Source organism: Nothoprocta perdicaria, unplaced genomic scaffold (genome assembly GCF_003342845.1).
Source record: "Nothoprocta perdicaria isolate Ctin4 unplaced genomic scaffold, notPer1 scaffold_2, whole genome shotgun sequence".
Lineage (NCBI taxonomy): Eukaryota > Metazoa > Chordata > Aves > Tinamiformes > Tinamidae > Nothoprocta > Nothoprocta perdicaria.
In genome coordinates, this window is record NW_020455204.1 from 1,631,869 (window position 1) to 1,644,927 (window position 13,059).

Sequence of the window (13,059 nt, forward strand, 5' to 3'; positions counted from 1 at the left end):
CCAGTCTCAGGTTGCTGCCCGTAGCCTAAACACGGCACCATGTCCCACAGGGCTGCTGTCATGGGTGGGTTTTGTGCTGCTGGAGAGAAATGAGGCTGCTGGGGAGCTGGAGATGCTGCTCTGCTTCCCTGTGCAGTGCAGAAAGGAGTTAGGGATTCAGTAGCTCCAGTAAGGACTGTTTGCAGGAAAGCATGTCATGGAATATGCCTTTCCTTAGGAATTTGCACACCAGCAAGGTTAGGAAGCCCCTAAAGAGGCTTTCTGGGGTTAAGGAGCTGTGTGGTACCCAGGAGGATGAGGAGGCAGAATCACAGTTCTTTACTCAGACAGCTGAAATTTGCTTAAGTGCTGGGTTAATGCCCTTTGAAGGCAAAGCAAAATGTCATATGGAAAATGCTAATTTAGATCCTGAAACCAGGAACTAATTAGCCACTGTACAATACCACACTTGTTAAATTTCTGGTTGCAGAGTTGGGTTTTGTGTTATCTATCTGTCTATTTGGACTGGACTCAAGTAATTCCATACAAAAAATGCCATGTGGATGACTTCCTTCACCTTCATTTTGGTGGCGATGTGGGGAAAATATTTGGATTAGAGAAGGAGCGAGTATATAAATGGCTGGGCGGTCAGGGAGGCACCTGCCCAAGCTCTCGCATGCAGCAGGGCTGTGAGGCTGTCAAAGCCTCTGAATTTCAAGAGAAGCAGAGCAAGGCGTAGGCTGCAGCTGTAATCTGTGCCTGGTAGCATGTACGTCCTCTCCCATGAGTCACACTTCAGAAAACACTGGATTGCATTTAGCTTCTTGGGATGTGTATTTTTTTATATGTACGTTCTTTTTTCCCTTGGGCTGTGGCCTAATACATCTTCCTCTCTTCGTTTCTCCTTCTGTGGATGAAATCATGTTCAACTTGAGTTGCTATGATGGAACCTAGGAAATCCATAGTTCCCTCCTGATACCATTTGTATGATTAATTTTATGTGGCCCAAGGGTGGCAATCTCTGTGCACCTTATTGAGCAGATTCATCATCAACAACAGCCTTGCCTCTCTCCTGGGCTGATATTCACCCTCTTCTAGGCATCTTCCTCCCTTCCTTTTCTGGTTGTGTGACAATCACCATTTTCTTCTGCTTCTGTGTCTTGTCACGAATCCTTGTGAGGTTTCCAAGCTTCCTTTATGCTCTCCCCTATGTTAGACCATCATAAGGAATATTTGCTTTACTCTTCACAGTCCTGCTTTCCTTTTCTAGTCCTTTCCATTTTGATCAGCTTGCTGATGTTCTCCCTGTTTCATGATGCTGCTCTTGCATATTCTACTTATCCAACCTGTGTCTGCTTTTTTGTTCTTCCATTCTCCAAGGTTTCCTTGATTTGGTCTCTGTGAAACTTTGCTTGTTTTCAGTTGCTTAGTTTCCAGCTTTAACTATCACTCTGCCGATCCATCCCTGCCATGCTCTTGCAAACCTGCACTCAACGCCCTGTGACGTCAGTGCTGGTCACTACTGCAATTGATTTTTGTGTTTTGTTTTCCTCCTTCCAAAGCTTTTTGCTCTTTCGCTCATTTTAAGGCACATCTCGCCAACTGCCAATCCTGCAGGAATGGCTTTTTTCCAAGAAAACCATTTTGGCAGAAATTTCATAAACCAGCTGACTTCTTTCACCGTGGCTTTATTCTCTCTCTGTTTCTCTTTAATCTTCCCCCTTGCCTCTGAGTGATTGAATTCCATATGCATGAGCCCATCTCTGCAGCTTCTGAATGACTCCTCAGCCCTTTTCCATCAGCCGCCTTCCCTCTCTGCCCAGCTTTTGTTGATCTCTTCCTATATGGCATAGGATGATGTGCTCATACTCTTCTCAGCTTGCTTGTTTGTCCCTTTTATTTGAGAGAAAAAAAAAAGGAAGCTTTCCCCTTTTTCACGGGTACAGAAGCTTGTCGAACTCTGTCCCCTCCGTTTACCGCAGCCTCTGTCTTTATTTTCTCTTATGCTTTGTCTCAGTCTCTGCTTCTCCTCTGTTTTGTTCTTCCTCAATATTTGAGCAGTGCTGTGCTGATTTATTTCTGTATAGTGTCTCAAAGATCCTGCCTTACCCACAACCACAGGTAAAAATTGTGCTGTGTCTTTGGTCCTGTTTTGAGGCACCTCTTGCCGGGACTCAGGCTGTGCTCCTGGAATCCTCAGTGTCTGCCTTTCTCTATCACCTTAGACCATCTCCAAGGCTCTCCTCAGGGCACTATTATCTATTCCCAGTCACTCATGTTCTTACCAGTGAGATTCTGACTTCGGCTTGGGCTTAGCTCCTATCTGCTGTTGGGACAGTCTAAAATAAGCCTGGTTTTGCTTCTGTCCACAGCCTTTCATGCACCATGAGAGCAATGGCCTTTTGCAAGGCAATGCTGTTACCCTGTTTCGAATCTCCCTTTTAAACTTTTGCTGTGGTAACTACTGAAATTTCCTTGTATTTTCATAAGCTATTTTGTGTAATAAGGCTGGGTGAGCGATAGCAAATCTGTCACTTTGATGATCAGGCTGCATGGGTGTTAGGTTGGTGTGTGGAATGGGGTCACCTCTTTAAGTTCCGCAGAATACCTGGAGCAGCAACGCCGGTCCCTGTGGCTATACTGGGAACTTCCTCTGAGAGTCTTAGCTTCTACAAACCACAGTAACACAGGCATTAAAATTCAAGTATTAAAAAGCAACCCCAATGCAGCTCTAACCTACGCTGCTGTTATCATGATGCTGGCACTGCCTGGGTGCTGCTCTCCCCTGTTGCTTTGTTCCAGTATTTTAAACATTAATCTGATATTTGTACATGCTCAAAGCAGCTGCAGGTGCCGCTTCTCTACTCCCTGTGCAGCAGCCAGGCTTTTCTGCACACCTGCTAGGGACACATGGTAAAATTATTCTAATATTTCCTTCTTTATGGAAGTCTAAAGGTCAGCTCTGAAATGACAGCTGAGGGCTCTAGGTATTAATGCTGTAGAGGTTTGATGTTTTGCACAAGAAATACTGTGTTTTGATAAGTTTCTGATACCACTGACTGATGTAATTGGTTCTTTGATACTGCTTGAAGTATGTTGGACAATTCCCAAGAGAGAGGGCAAGGTTTGTTTAATCTGCTCAGTGTTGTGTGTGTGGTCCTGGTCTTAATGCATATTGTATTTTAGCTAGATGGTGCAAGGAATATTAACTGCTTTGCTGTTCTTCTCATGATATATTGCACAAATATTAATTCATCTTTTTAATGCATTGGGAGGTGGAAGGGACATAAGGGCCCCATTTTTGATAGCCATCAAGCATGGATTTTTTCTTTATAAGACTGCATTGCATTGTGTAGTGTTCAAATACATGAAACATATACTCTTGATGCTAATTATATATAACACTTGGTCTTTTGGGGGTCACAGATAGGATCTTAAGCTGGGTGTCTAAGAAAGGAAAACCACAAGCAACCATTATCTGTGAAAGGATGGGTTTCAGCCAGTTAATTAACATCACAAACAGCAGCCATGACAAAGAGGGTGGAATTCAGCAGCCCAGCCCAACATCCAGCTGCTCTAATCATGACACTAGCGCTGCTTTCATCAGTCATCTGGCTAACAGGATGCATGCTTTTATAACTGCTGGAACAAACAAGCCCAAAAGGCGACAGCTTCATTTACTCTGCCCTCTTGTTTGTTTATTAGATCAGTATATGAATATATAATCAAAATATTTGCCATGATTTGTGCATATGACTTTAACGGACTTGAGTGTTCATCATAGAATCCTTAAGGTTGGAAGGGACCTTTGGAGATTCAACCTCTCTGCACACAGAGGGTCACCTAGAGCATGTGGGACAGGATTGTGTCCAAGCAGGTCATCCTTAATGTCCTTCTAAGATGGCTTATTTCTCTTCATTTTTTTAACAAAATAAATTCAATTCTATCATATTATATGGATATCTGTAATTCTGCAAAGCTGAAACTCTTGCACTCAATGATAAGATTGAACAGCACCAATAACCAAGAGGTGGTTGTTCTGTATGAGGAGAGATAGAGAGGGTGTCAGTGAGATCCACAAACACTTGCAGGTAGACAAGGAAAGATCAGGCTCAGCAACTTGGCACTGTGCTCTTGCCTTTGGAGGGAAAGGTGTTCTAGTGCATATAGACTGTGGATTTTCCTTAGGATAAAAATCACGTCTTTTCCTTTTCTTTCCTGCTTGCCTTAGCTAGAAATGCCAGACCAATTGCTCTTACCTATCAAGTCCTTCAGTGAAAGTGTTCTCTACTTTAGTCAAAATGTTCGGATCTTTAACTGAGCCCGAGTTCAGTGTGGATGCATAGCACAATTTTAAAGAAAAATGTTGCAATTGCTTCCAGTGTGGACAAAACAATTTTTTTCCCAAGCACTGTGTTCAGAAATGCCCTAGACATTTGGACTGAAAACTTTTCCCAAATATTTATTTAGAGCTAGGTATGTGCAGGTATTTTCACTGAAAATTATTTCCCAAGGCTTCAAGCAACTGCAAAAAGCAACATAAATAAGATAGCCCTCTAGCAGAAGGCTAACAACCAATTTTGCATATGAAAGATTCCATTTAAGAGAAAATCATGCAATCTTGCACATATATTTTTGTTTTTAAGCTTTTAGTTCTTCTCCTTTCAGATTTAAGAGTTGTATAAGGAGAATGCTAGTAGGATGTCTATGTCCACTGTTTTAACAACAATTTTGCCTAGATTACTATTATATGGTGTTTAGTGTCCACTTACTACAGAATAAAATTATTGCCTAAGTGTTTGGGCCTCTGTGGTTGCTCTTCTGAACTCCCTTCCCATTCCTTATTAGCCTTGTTTCCTCTCATAGCTGTGGTTGCTTAGTAGAGCTCTTGACTTCCTCAGTCAACCCTCTTGGGGGTTTTCTGATAAATATCATATTCCCCCAAGTCTCTTCTTTCTTTTAATAGTGCAAACCTGTGAAAAGGAGGTTTTGCTGAAGTGCCATCTTTAAATTGCTGGAAATCTCTGTGGACGTGTACGGTCACCGGGAACTCCGATTCCCTGCTTTAGCTTGAAAGCAACTTTCTACCAAACTGTTTGTCACACATTAATACTGTCTTATTTATTCTGCTGCGTCAAAGATATGGACAGGGAAACAAAGTGAGGGACCATACTTTGTATAATTAGTTCCCATCTCCTATGGCCACTCCAAAATATCAGAAGTTATGATAAATCTGGAGATTTTATGCCCATACAAGCAGATCTTTTTTTAGAATCAGGCAATTATTGAGGCCAATAATGTGTGACAAACAGGAATCAGAATCAGGAAACAGAAACAGAATCAAGAAAAGTATTGGAGAGCCAGTGACAGCCCCCTCAACTGTTCTGGGCTAACATCAGAGGAAACTTCAGGATGTAAAAATGTAAAACTACTGCTTGTTGACTGTCCAGTCTCAGATACCTTTCCTCTGATGTTAACAGTCAACCTTGATCATCTTGTTGATCCTTTTTTATGCTCGTACTTCACGTTCCCAGACACCTTTATGTATGCACTGCACAAACTGTGCAGATAAGGGCCGTATTGCTCTGCCAGCCCCTGTCCAGTGCCAAGATGCTGTCACCTAAATAAAAACCCCAGAGATGGGTACCTGCAGAAGCCCCACATCCCAAAGCACCTGTGTGGACTCCAATCTTCATCTGTACGTCACCTACTTTGTGTAGAAAGAGAAAGCTGTGCAGAAGATAGAAGCTCAGATGAGGGTAGCCTGATGCAACAATGATGTAATATATAAATAGCACAAGAAGAGCAATATCTGCTGTTAACCAGAGGTGCTGAGATCATTACATATAGCTCCTCCAACTGACTGAGGGACAAAATCCTAGATTATAGCAGTTATTCCCTACCAAGCCTGGAATAAATGTGCTAAGAGAGATGGTTCTTCCTATAAACCGAAGAGGCGAAGAAATCTAAAAGCTGAACTTGATTTTAACCATTGAGTCCTTTGACTCAATGGTTAGCTCCTCACTGGAGCTGATGTAATTATCCTCACCTATATCTGTGAATCCCCCTGAGGTCTTTCTGCTGTGCGTTATCTCAATTTAAATAGTTTAAATATTAGCTACAACTATTATTTGTTGTAATTAACCTCTGCTACAGCGACACCTCTGGGAGGGTAAAGCGGGATATCACTGATAACGACTTTTTGCCTACTAAAAAAAAAAAAGTTGAAACTTTCAGCAATGAAAAGAATACTAGAAAACATGTAATAATTCATCCTAGAGAAGATGCCCTAATAAATGTGTGTGTATTAATAATGTGTTACACATATCAAAATGGAAGTCGTGTAAACAGAGCTCATGTTTTGCAAGCAGATTAGAGTGGTTAGAATAGGAATGAAATCCCTGTCCTCCTGTGTGCTAATATAATTGCATCTTGCCCCATGATGTAGGTGAGGGAGGAGAATGGTAAACAGGTATTTTCAAATCCGGCATTTTTTTTTCCCAAATAGCTAAGTAGAGATGACTTTTTAGTGATGAAATAACTCATGTTCACTAATTATTCAGCAGCTACACAGAACTGTTTCCTTCAGTGCATATTTCAATGCTTTTCCATGTCTACATCCAAATGTTAGCAAGTTCATGCAGGACAAACTTCAAAATACATCTAGGGCACGTTTGAAAATGGAAACTAAGAGGCTTAGCCTTATGTAAGCAATGAAAATTATATTTCTTTAGTAAGCTTTGGTTTTTAAGAAGGAAGGAGGGGAAAAAAAGTCTGCCTCTGAGGTTAATGACATATAGTTTAGCTGCTAGAAATGTCACGGAAGGCGCTTTGGACACAGTGAAGCAGACATGGAATAGGTGCCATCGTGGGCCTGCAGACAGCCCATGACCGTCACCTGAGGATCTGGAAGCCTTGCAATCTGTGTTAGGCTGAGCCTTCTGGTTCCTACTGTGCTCAGGGCTTAGTGGGAGCAGCAAGCCCTTCCTCAAAGAGTCCAGCTATTCCCAATCAGTTAGCAGTAATGTTTTTCTTCCATGGAACTGCAACCTGTGTGCTTAACTCCTAATTTAGCAAAGAATGATTGCTCTAACTGCAAAGCTGTCAGCCCTTTCTTCAGGTGGCATTTCTTGGGCGTTTTGTTAAAGCGCTTGCCTTTAACACAGAATTTCGGTGTTAAAAGTGGAAGAAAGGCTTAATAGCAACAGCTTTGCGCTGAAAAGCAACTTGCTGAAGTTGGTTATGCTGGTATATGACTTTATTCATTAAGCAAGTAGTATGTTCCCCAGCACTGTTTCTCCAAGGGGAAGGAAGGTGCGTTGCCATTTTCTGCCAAGATCAGCAACTATTCAATGTACAAACCCTTTCACAAAAACCACGGAGCAAACTTAATCCCCTCCTTTTGCTTCATTATAGTATGTTCAGGGCGAGCAAACTGGTCGGGAAGAGATGAAAGCAAGAGCGGTCCGACACATATCCCAGATATTGATATAAACAGACGGGGAAAAGTAGTTGTGAGTCTGTCTCGTTTTCTACTTGAGGAGAACCAGTTGGAACAGGACTGTGCAGGAAAAGCACTGCCACGAGCTCTTGCCGAGGCAGTAATTGGGACACAGCTCAGCACTGTTTGTTTTCATGTAGGTTTTAGATAATAAAACACAGAAGGCTGGAAAGAAAAGGGGATTTGATTTACTATTGTTCCGAAACCACATTTTCTTAGGTCTGCAAGCCTCAGCTGTCCCTGTGTTTTTGCTGCGTTATTAGATTTTTGCTTTGCTTTAGATATTTTTCCATCTATTTTCTGTTTCAGATAATAAAAGGTTGAGCAGTCTAGAAGAAAAGGAAAGAGTGAGCGGTGTGCAGCAAGCAAACGAAGCCTCGTTTCATTCATTTCTTTTCTCAGTGTTTGGCAGGTGGAAAGTAGAGATCTCGAGAGCTGCATCAGCTGAGGAAGTGGGGGAAGAGAAGCCAAGCCAAGCACAGCACCACTGAAAAGATCTTCAGCTTGATCTAGCGGCATCACCCCAGCAACCAGAAACTGCAATCAAAAGACGAGGGCTGCAGCGGGGCAGGTGAAAGTGCAGCTCCTTACCTTTGGACAGAAGGCAGCCAAATAATTATGCAGAGCAGAAGAGAATATCTGACCGATGTAGCCAAAGGGTGGGAAAGGGACGTGTCCTTCCATTAACAGGAATGTGCCACAGTTTATGCACTGGAAAGGGGAGTGCCATGAGAGCTACTGAAAAGACTATTTCTGCGGTTGTGTATCTGTGTGGTTTTGCTCCTCTGCTGGGGCTGAATTAGGTGGTACAGACCCCTTGGCCCATCAGGTGTTGGATAAATATTACTCTTTTTGTTTCCTGTACAAGGCTTACCTGAACTGAAAGACACAGCAGGTCTTTTTCAGAGATACAAAGAAACTGAGAGAATCTCCTGCCTTTCCCTTCGGCACCAGCCTGCTGTACCATGGGATGTAGGCAAAGCTCTGAGGAGAAAGAGGCCGCGCGGCGGTCCCGGCGCATCGACCGCCACCTGCGCTCTGAAAGTCAGCGGCAGCGAAGGGAGATCAAGCTCCTGCTCCTGGGTACCAGCAACTCTGGCAAGAGTACGATAGTCAAGCAGATGAAAATCATTCACAGTGGCGGCTTCAACCTGGAGGCCTGCAAGGAGTACAAGCCCCTGATCATCTACAACGCCATCGACTCCCTCACGCGGATCATCCGGGCTCTGGCCACGCTCAAGATAGAATTCCACAATCCCGACCGAGCCTATGATGCCGTGCAGCTTTTTGCCCTGACGGGCCCGGCCGAGAGCAAGGGCGAGATCACCCCAGAGCTCCTGGGGGTCATGAAGCGGCTGTGGGCAGACCCCGGTGTGCAGGAGTGTTTCTGTCGCTCCAACGAGTACCACCTGGAGGACAACGCTGCCTACTACCTGAACGACCTGGAGAGGATTGCGGCGCTGGACTACATCCCTACTGTGGAAGATATCCTCCGTTCCCGGGACATGACCACGGGCATTGTAGAAAATAAGTTTACCTTCAAAGAGCTGACTTTCAAAATGGTGGATGTGGGTGGGCAGCGGTCGGAGCGCAAAAAGTGGATCCACTGTTTCGAGGGGGTTACAGCAATAATTTTCTGTGTGGAGCTGAGCGGCTACGACTTGAAGCTCTATGAGGATAACCAAACAGTGAGTGCATCTTCCTTTCTTTTCCACCCGCCCTTCCTCCTCCAGTAGAAATGAGTTTTATTTATTTTTAATGAGTTTTGCTGAATGTTCAGGCTTATGTGGTTGAGGGTTCCCTCTGCCCGGGGAATGCCTGGAGTTGTGGTGGGTGGGTGGGAGCAGACATCCTAGTGTACAGGATGGTTAATGCGGACATGGTGTTTTGGAAGCCCTGCGAAATCTTGAAACAGTAATAAGTAACACTTGAGAAATGAGAAAATGTTTAAAATATTTTTTTCCCCCGATTCTCAAGCAGGATTTGGGATATTGTGCAACTCTTTTTTAAGTTTTCATACTAATGAAATGTTAAGACTGTTACATAGCTACTTTGCCTTACCCATGAAAACCTACTCCTGTTTTAACTATCTCTAATGCTGTTGTTAGCCTCCAGTTTGCCTAGCACGGAGTAACTATGGAGATACATGTGCACCCTTTCCCATACATGACTTGTCTTTACTGTTACCCTCAGCTTGCTTGATGACTGCTGTAGGATTTTCTTTGCATTTTTTTTGATAGGTTCGTAAAAACATGATGATTAAGAGATGAGAATTTTGGGAAAGGAGTTTATGATTCCATTGCCTCATGATTCTTAAACTTGCCAAACTTGCATTTGTAAACAGCTGCCTTCTAGGACGAGTTAAAATGTGCGCCCTGAAAACCAGCGGGTTAATCTGACAGTGCTCCTGCTTCTCTTGTCCTCCCTTAAGCACCTGCAGTTGTTTTGCACGTAGGGCTGGCCCACCAAGTCTCACTGCTTGGAGTGCCTGAGAACATGATCCCTTGTTCTTCAATACAGGTTCACTGCTAACGTCTTGTTGGGAAGGAGACTTTTCCCAAGTAAATACTTTTATATGTGCTTGGAATCTAACCAAATGTCAGCAATATTACAGGAGGGGAATCTTTCCACCATGTCTGATGATTGGATTTGGGGAGTTCTTGATGGAACTGGTTTGCTAACATCTTTAGCTGGTATTGCTAACTGCACTATTTTACTTCGTGTGTGTGTTTGTGTGTAGCAGACACCCCTGCATTAGAGTTTTGGAATTTAGTGCACTGCATATTTAAGATTTCTAATCTTTGAGTTACAATGGACTTCAAATGCCAGTTTGCATGTAATGCCACTCTGAACTTGCAATTAGCATTTGCTATGTATGCAATCATCTATTCCCATTTCCCTTTGCTTTTTCTTCTTTCCTCCCCAAAACTTGTACAGCTAAGACCGTACTGAAAGGTATGGCAGTAAAAACAAAAGCAAAACTTCAGCTCCTTCCGTCCAAACTAGCACAAGAATAGAAGACCACTGAAGATAATAGATGTAACTATTCCTTTCAAACACCATGACTAGAAAAGGAGCCGGTTAAGTACGATAATATAAAATCTATTCTAATTATTCATAGAGTTAAATTATTTCAATTTAGTCATGCGTCTAACACTTTGAGCATTTTTACTTGCTAATACATTTTTCTTTTACAAAGATTCTTTTTTTCATATTAAGAGGGAGCTAAGTGAAAAGTTTGAGGAGTAATTATACGTAAATTTGAACCAAGACTGCAGAATAGTTTCCACAAATATTCACTCTGACAAGCCTGCCTTATACGGTTGAATCCCTTCTGTGTGCACTTGCTCTGATTCTTCAAGGCAAAGAGTTTTATTCTTTCAAGAATTTCAAGAACGTTAATCTAAGCTGAATTTTGATCAAATACTTTAGAAACACTTCCATTTTGCTGCAGCTACGATAACCAGTATGAACTACTAATTAACACTGCTTAGACCAAGATAGCAAAGGCAATTTTTGTAAAGATGCTTTTAGACATTTGCCTGCAAATAGAAAATAGAAACTTTTTGGTGAATAGCAAGTTATACTGCAGAAGCAAATAAAACAGGTAATCTCACAGTAAACAGCTTGGGCAAAAGATTTTCAGTAAAATAAAGTTAGCAAAGCACAGTACTGTCTTCAAAGTTCAAACTGTATCTAACCAAACGATGCTTTAATTCCAGGGCGTTTCGGGGGGATTTTATGTGAGGGAGTGAGTTGATAGAAATAGCAAAAAAAGAACTTGGAAAAGAGAAGTTTTCGTGGAGAGAGAAAAGAAGGATAAAACTTGCATGCACGATGAAAAGCCTATAGCCCTTTCCTGGCCACCTGTGATTACAGAGAATGACCAGCCTTTAAGAGGAAGGAGATGGCAAAACCCCTCTTGCTGGTGTGCAAATAAGTTATGCAGCAAAGCCTAAAGATCCTGGAGATCTTCTCCGCTTTCCAAACTCACAACTGAGAGTTGCAAAATCCAGTGGTTTGCAAATACATTAAGCATCTTACTATTCCATACCCCAAACATACATAGCAGGAATCCAAGTGATCTATTGGCTCTCCCCAAATTGAGGAATTGGGCTTGAGAGAGGATGCACTTATGGGGTATCCTGCACTAATGTGAAAGTCCTCTGTTTATAATTAAACATACTCTACACTAATTTTCAGTCTTCACCACGTGGTATTAAAAGAACCAGTATCTGTGGCCGGCGGGCACAGAATAGTTGGTGATAGAAACTGCTGGTCCAGCTACTTCCTGCAGTGTTTCCTTGCTGGAAAAATAAACACTTTTTCTGCCTTCAGAGTTAGGAGTCTTTTTTGAGAACCTGTGTCTAGCGTTTGGATGTCCAGCTGCCCATTACTATAGGAAAGAGTCAGTCTTATATGTGCTGTTTGGCATGTTCCACTTCAATATCCGAACACCTGGACAACTTTGCACTTCCAAAATATGCAAGTCAAGTGTCCTATTGTGTTTAAATCAGGCATTGTGCAGGATTACATACTGCTTTTTTTCTGCTGGAATACAAGGAAAGAACAAAACCCATCCGTAGTGTAATATAACACCTTTTCTGAATGAAAAGCATGCTATCTTTGTGATATAAAATACTTTAAATGCTTCTGCTTGAGACCTGGTATTAAAATGTCTGCAAAGTCAAGAGGCATTAGAATACTTTGAAAGCAAGTAGGTAATGTAGCTTCAGTTGTGTGGTGGCCTGACAGTATCATCCTATCTTTAAAGGTCTAGATCTTAGTCATTGCTCGTACAGTAGATGACAGCCCTGGGCAGGATGGTGCTTGTCTGGAACCTGCTTGGCTTTCTCAGCCTTAGTACGTTTTGTCTTCTGCAGATATTGCTGCAATCACTCAAATTCATACTCAATTAATTGGTATTGTGTTTGTGTACACTAAATTTGCTTGAAAATCTCTGAGTTCACCGTTACAAAGTGTTGTTTCTATTCTCTACTAACAGTCTTGGATAGAAGTAAGTTGAATTTAAATCTTTCAAGCAACTTTTTCTTCCGTTTGATCCCAAGAAAAAGTACTGCTTAGTTTGGTAAGCACGGTAATGTTTAGTCTAGCAGACTGGTATCAATAAACTCTTTTGATGTTACTGCAGTTGGAACGTGAAAAGGGAAGGATTCCTAAGGAGCATAACGGGGCAGATGTGCAGCTAACCTAGGGAAGGCATTTTGATATGGGAAAGTAATTATTACTACTAATGGGATAACCAGAAGGCATGAAACTTAGTGTATGGTGGTGTTACACATATATTAGTGTATTATACATGTATAAATATATATAGCATGTTATATTTAATGTTTTCTCTATTGACTTTTACAGCTATCCACTGCCCTTCTGTTTGCCTCTGTGTACTAGAGGAACCAATTCCCACTTTTGTACATGAACTTGTTTCATGCTGAGACCCTATTAGTGTCTTCCTATTGTAACAAGAACCATTTGGAACCTCCCTTGCCATGAGAGAAACATTGCCCCTATTTTTTTCTCTTAGTTTTCACAGACATTAAGAAAAGCATTAAGAAAAG

At 42.1% G+C, this 13,059-nt stretch overlaps 2 protein-coding genes across 3 annotated transcripts in view; one reads left to right on the forward strand and one right to left on the reverse strand.

Annotated features, from left to right (window-relative positions):
- RSPH14 (radial spoke head 14 homolog) overlaps positions 1 to 13,059 on the reverse strand; it is a 69,154-nt gene that overhangs the window by 21,412 nt on the left and 34,683 nt on the right. The gene's annotated exons all lie outside the window — the stretch shown is intronic.
- GNAZ (G protein subunit alpha z) overlaps positions 1 to 13,059 on the forward strand; it is a 52,900-nt gene that overhangs the window by 12,216 nt on the left and 27,625 nt on the right. For both annotated transcript variants that reach the window (XM_026037510.1, XM_026037511.1), the window contains exon 2: positions 7,883 to 9,168. In XM_026037510.1, coding sequence (XP_025893295.1) covers positions 8,446 to 9,168 — 723 coding nt within the window. In that variant the 5' untranslated portion in view covers positions 7,883 to 8,445. The remainder of the gene's footprint in view (positions 1 to 7,882; positions 9,169 to 13,059) is intronic.